This window comes from Populus euphratica, unplaced genomic scaffold (assembly GCF_000495115.2).
Source record: "Populus euphratica unplaced genomic scaffold, PopEup_1.0 scaffold359.1, whole genome shotgun sequence".
In the NCBI taxonomy this organism is placed as follows: Eukaryota; Viridiplantae; Streptophyta; class Magnoliopsida; order Malpighiales; family Salicaceae; genus Populus; species Populus euphratica.
This window is the reverse complement of record NW_011500135.1, coordinates 259,178-265,144: the sequence shown is the minus strand read 5'-3', so window position 1 is coordinate 265,144 and position 5,967 is coordinate 259,178. Positions and strand designations below refer to the sequence as shown.

Below are 5,967 nucleotides of genomic sequence, written 5' to 3'. Positions count from 1 at the left end.
GTAATAAAAAAATACTAGGTGGATTGAGTTTTTGCTAAATTCAATAATATTAATATATGGAACATGTATATGGGTGAATGTGCAATATTATTATTAAATAAAATAAAAAATTGTTAATAAATATAATCTTGTACTAATAAATATGATAATGTTTAAATTTTTAGGTTCTTTTCGGCTTTGCCATGATTAATATTTAGCTATGCATGAATTTTTTTTGAATATATTTTATTAAAAATATTTTTGTGTAGAAATGATACACGGAGTAATCTAGATTAATCTTTTGTAAACCATACTTAAATAAATATGTTGTCTAATTAAAAGTAGATGTGTAATTGTCTAAGTAATATTTAGTTAATTATTAGTTCAAATTCTTATTTATTAGGATATAAGAAATATATCTATGTTATGGTATTTGTTTTTCTATGTTGTTCATGGACACGTGTTAAGTTTGTTTGATGTAATTATTGGTTTGTTTCATTCCTTTATTATTGAGCATTATGACATCAAATAGTGCGTGTGCATATATATTCACTCAAGTATACTCGGAATTATGAAATATTAGATGAAAGTGTAATATGGAAAATTTATTGAATTTATAATGGATTATGAATCAACTAGGATGATTGAATTCAAATAGTTTTTGAATTGATAATGATATGATATTAAATAATATTAATAATTAAAATGTTTTAAATATAAAGAAAATTCTGTTGAATAATAAATAAATAAATCTGATTCTAAATTCTCTTAAACATTAGATTATATTTAAGGGCTTTGAAATGAGAATGTTGCATCAACAATTGAATTTCCATTAAACATCCTTGTTCAAAATATAGAAAGTAATATGCATTGTTCTGACATGGATTTTTTTAATTAAAAATAAATTTAATTTTAGTATATAAATTTCATAAAAAATATATACCATCATCAATAAAAACAAAATATATTGTCAGAATAGCAATACTTAATTTTAAAGACATACTATTTATAACTCAAAAAATAAATTTTAAGGATTTTTTCATATCTTAATTTTTGTAAGCTTAAATTTTAAAATTGATAATAAAAAATATATTTAAAAAGGACCAAAATATGTTTTTAAATCTGTGAAAAAAATGTATTATTATTTTATCCATAAGTTAATCCAATAAAGAAATTACCGAATTTTGAGTTTTTAGCAGCTCTAAAATACTTAACAAATTATTACTGAAACTAAAAGCGTCGATACATGACCTGTGATACTCTACCTTCAATTCCCACAAAATCAGGTGATCGCAGTAAATAATTTGACCATAAATTTTGTGCTGGTGCTTGCAATTATTGGCAGGCTGTTCTTGACCGGACCGCAGAAATGCAGTGGTGTCGAGAACGCCTGCACAAGTGGCCAGCCATGCCCAGAAGTACTTTCTTCGTCTGAACTCAGTGAAGAAGGATGATCAGAGGTCAAGCCTCTGCTACTGTAAATTAGATTTGAAATCTGCAAAACACCATGTGAGCTTAGATAGCCAAGCCACTGCTCCCGAGAAACCAGTTATAAATGATGCTACTGCTACTGTAACTTTAAGTAACCAGACTTCTTGTTCACTGCCATCCATGATCGGCGGTCTTGCATGCATGACATTACCACCACCACTGCCACTCTTTCAATGGCACGAACCAATCATCACCCAAATTGGGATTTTGGGTCAATCGGTGGATGAACCATTGAGCCACCCAGCATGGTCAAGGAAGCCTACCAGCCTATCAAGGGTTTGAAACGACTCCTGCGTAACTTGAACAGGCACTACACGACTCGGAGAAAGAAAGCAATGACAAGACATATAAAGATGGGGTTTCCAAAGCTAGGTAACCATCTTCGATACTAATAGCCATAATCTGAGCATGAGCGTTCGTCGCGACTACTTCTATTTCGATAATTAATTATAAAAAATAAAAAATATATTTTAATATATTTTTAAATAAAAAATATTTTAAAAATAATCATAATTACACTTAAATATTCTCTAAAAAATAATAATATGTTAATCTAATTTGACATTATTTAAGCCAAAAATAAATAAATAAATAAAGTGCAGAGAATGAAAAGCTGTTGGTGACCAATAAAGAAGTAGCAGAGGCACTGTATGCACTGTCTGGGACCAAATAAAAACCCGTCAATCAGTGGCTTAGTGGTGGCCAAGTGATAAAAACTTGGGATTAAGGGATTTGTTTTCTCTGTGGTCTCAGGTTCGAATCCTTGGTTACTCATATGATGGCCACTGGAGGCTTACATGGCCGTTAACTTCAGGACCCGTAGGATTAGTCGTAGTGCGCGCAAACTGGCCCGGATACCACGTTAATCTAAAAAAAAAAACCCCGCCAATCAAAAGGCATCCCCGCGTGGACTTGCCGGTGATGATAACTACAGACCTTGCCGGCTCAACCCTCTGATCCTCCAACTCCCTTCCAAAAGTCAAGCCCCCAAAAAATCAAAAAACCTAATTTCCATGCCACCACCATCGAATTGAAAATACCCATACGGAGAGATGGCGATTATTTATGCGGTTGTGGCGCGGGGGACGGTGGTGCTGTCAGAGTTCAGCGCTGTGACCGGAAACACAGGGGCGGTGGCGAGAAGGATCCTGGAGAAGCTTCCATCGGAAGCTGATTCAAGACTTTGCTTCTCTCAAGATCGTTACATATTCCACATACTTAGATCCGATGGCCTCACTTTTCTCTGTATGGCCAACGACACCTTCGGCAGTACGTATTTTATTTGTTATTTACTGGCGATCTTAGTTCCAGTTATTGAATCGCGAAGGGAGATGAAATAATTTTGTGCTGGCTTTAGTTGTAAAGAAAGCAATCCGATTTTATCTTTAGGCGGGAATTTGATTGAAAATTATTATTATCTTGGCATGTTATAATGTGTTAGTTTGTGGGTTGACACAGGGAGAATTCCATTTTCCTACTTGGAGGACATTCGGATGAGGTTCATGAAAAATTATGGACGAGTTGCCCACTACGCGCCTGCTTATGCAGTGAATGATGAGTTTTCTAGGGTTTTGCATCAGCAAATGGAGTTTTTCTCCAGCAACCCTAGTGCTGATACTCTCAGTCGTGTAAGAGGTGAAGTTGGCGAGGCAAGTATCTTCTCTTCGTTCGCAACTTCGCCTTCTATTATTTTTCTTGTTCAACTTCTTTACCAAATATCATGGCAAACAATTCATTTTAACGAAATACTGCCGCAAAGAGTGTCATTCTCATGATTGCATCAAAGAGAATACATCAAGCACAACAATCCTTCAAGAAACTGGCTTGAACCCAAAAGAGGAGGAGAATACAGTCGTTCATTGCTCATTTGTTGAGCATTATCTTTTTTAACTCGTATTCAGCAAGGCAGCATGATTGAGCTGGCCTTTTTTTCTATACCTCTATCTATTGCTGACTCTTAAAGTGCACATAAATAATCACCTATTTCACTTTGAAGTCAAGCACCTTCTCCGGCTATTTACTAAGTTTCTAGTGCTAATGATGTATAGTTGTTACAGGGGCTAATAAAGAATGATTGTTTGTGGACACTCGTTTGAAAGACTGGTAGTTACTTAATAGCATCACTACTTTCAGTTTGTTTTCACAATAAATTCAATTTATCTATAAAACACTTAGAAATCATGGAAACATCAATTTTTCTTAATATTGCACTCTTTATCACTAGTCAATGTGCTTAAGTTAAGCTAAAGTTTGTGCCTTTGAGCACTTGATCCAGGTCAAAGGCTTTCAGCTGTATAAAAAGAAATTCTAAGATTCGTCAAGTAGCATAAGAACCAAACCAAATACAACAAAGCAAGAGTTTACCTTTTTTTCCTAGCCTTGTGCCTCTGGCATAGGATGGTCTATTTTCTATGGAATGATGCTAAACTTATCTTAATCCTGATAAATAAAATAAGTAAATGAAAACAATCACATACATATTATTTCTCAGAAGAGATTGACATAAAGAGTTCTTTTCCACTGCTGCATCTTATTTTTTTCCTGAACCACTTTACTTACAGGACTGCTTCTCATTAACATCCTTTATCCTCAATTTATTGGACCTTTCTAATTATGAGTTGTATTCTCTTTTCAAATAAATGTTCTAAGTTAATTTTATAGTTTTAAAAATATTTAAATGAATAGCCATAACTGCAAACTTGCTGTCATTTGGTTTTCCTAATTTGCTCATGCATCACACAATATTTTGTTCCAGATGATTGTAGCCTTTTAGTTTATCTAGAGATTGTTCAGGAAAAAAAATAATTAAAGAAGGTTATTTAGGGCTTTTGAAGGTAATGGCCTTGTCTTTTGCTTCTTGAGCTTGTGCAATGTTAGAATCTCTTTTTACGTTTTTTCTTCGGGGTGAGTGGGGAGTGGTGGCAGTTTGGAATTTTATTTTTTTCCTCATTCATTTTATACTCACAAATGCTGGAAAAGTGTGTGCAGATCCGTACTGTCATGGTAGAAAACATTGAAAAAATACTCGAAAGAGGTGACCGAATTGAGCTTCTCGTTGACAAGACTGCTACAATGCAAGATGGTGCATTTCACTTCAAGAAACAGTCCAAGCGCCTGCGAAGAGCTCTTTGGATGAAAAATGCCAAGCTCTTGTAAGACCCTATGATTTTCTATCACCACTTAATTTTTAATTTTTGGTACATTGATGCTAAAGTTTTTTCTTATTTTGATTTGAAATGCATAGAGCATATTTAAATTTCTAAATAGGAGTAACCTGGAATTTGCTAGGGAAAAGGGCAGTTTTAGGCTAGAAAATGTGAGAAGTAGAAAAAGGAAGGGCCTCTCAATGGGGTAAAACACTAGCTCATGCTATATGATAAAAGATTTTTCTATGATTCGAAATTGCATAGATCATATTTAAATTTCTAAATAGGAGTACCCTGGAGTTTTCTAGGGAAAAGGTCAGTTTTAGGCTAGAAAAGGTGAGAAGTAGAATAAGGTAGAAGGACCCCTCGGTTGGGGATAACATTAGCTCGTTTCCATCACCAGATGCAAAAAATCCATATGCTTTTAAAGATAAAGATTTTTAAAAAAGGACCTTTTTTTAATGGGTATGCAAGATTTTAGAAACTCAAATATGGCACTCATATATTCTACATTTACAATGTCCATTAGGTCACTCCAGGCTCGTCTACTAAGAAAGATGCTGACATTTAAATACTTCAATCTCGATGATGTTGCCATGATGTCTAAATTAACTTGATTGGAACTGTTAGAGCATCCAGCATAAACCTTTGGATAGATTATTTCCGGGAACCATGTCAGAACTTGGTCGGTGGATGCAAAATAGATTTAGTAACATCTTACATATCAATAGTAATAGATGGTTACTATATTTGCTTATTCTATATGTAGTACGTATTGTGAAGGTTGGCATGGATTTTTAAGCAAGTGATCTTCCTATTTCTTCATTGTTTAAGTAGAATTGGGCAAAAAACCCAAACCTTCAAGTATCAATTCTTATGGCGCTGTAGAAATGGCTTAAATTACTAGCAATTGACTGGTACATAAAGTGAGCAGAAATTTTATGTTTACATGACAGGGCCCTGCTGACATGCTTGATTGTCTTGTTGCTGTACATAATAATTGCTGCTTGTTGTGGCGGCATCACTCTTCCTTCATGCAGATCTTGAGATGCAGTTTCGCTGGTGCTGAATTTACCCTTCGAGGTATATGGTTCTGCAACATCCATACATGTATATTTCATTCAAGGGGAGCTCCAATGGACTATGAAATTTTGATATGTATGCGGAATGTAAATCACCTTAGGTGCTGAAATAACACTGTAGATTCCCATGCTGTTATTGCATGTGGTGTATGTTGTATTTATTACAGAAAAGCCCGATGTCATGCTTGTTGTTGTTACTAATCATTTGTGTACATTGTAAATTCCTTTATTCTTGCTATTGTGTTATTTAGAGCTGAGTTTCATATTCA

The 5,967-nt window shown here is 34.3% G+C and overlaps 1 protein-coding gene across 1 annotated transcript; it reads left to right on the top strand.

Annotated features, from left to right (window-relative positions):
* Positions 1 to 2,350: 2,350 nt before the first annotated feature.
* On the top strand, positions 2,351 to 5,967 carry LOC105110488 (vesicle-associated membrane protein 714). The gene is made up of 4 exons (XM_011005557.1): positions 2,351 to 2,739; positions 2,929 to 3,119; positions 4,459 to 4,622; positions 5,573 to 5,967. The coding sequence occupies exons 1-4, from the start codon at positions 2,523 to 2,525 to the stop codon at positions 5,661 to 5,663; spliced, it is 663 nt and encodes a 220-aa protein (XP_011003859.1). The 5' UTR covers positions 2,351 to 2,522; the 3' UTR covers positions 5,664 to 5,967.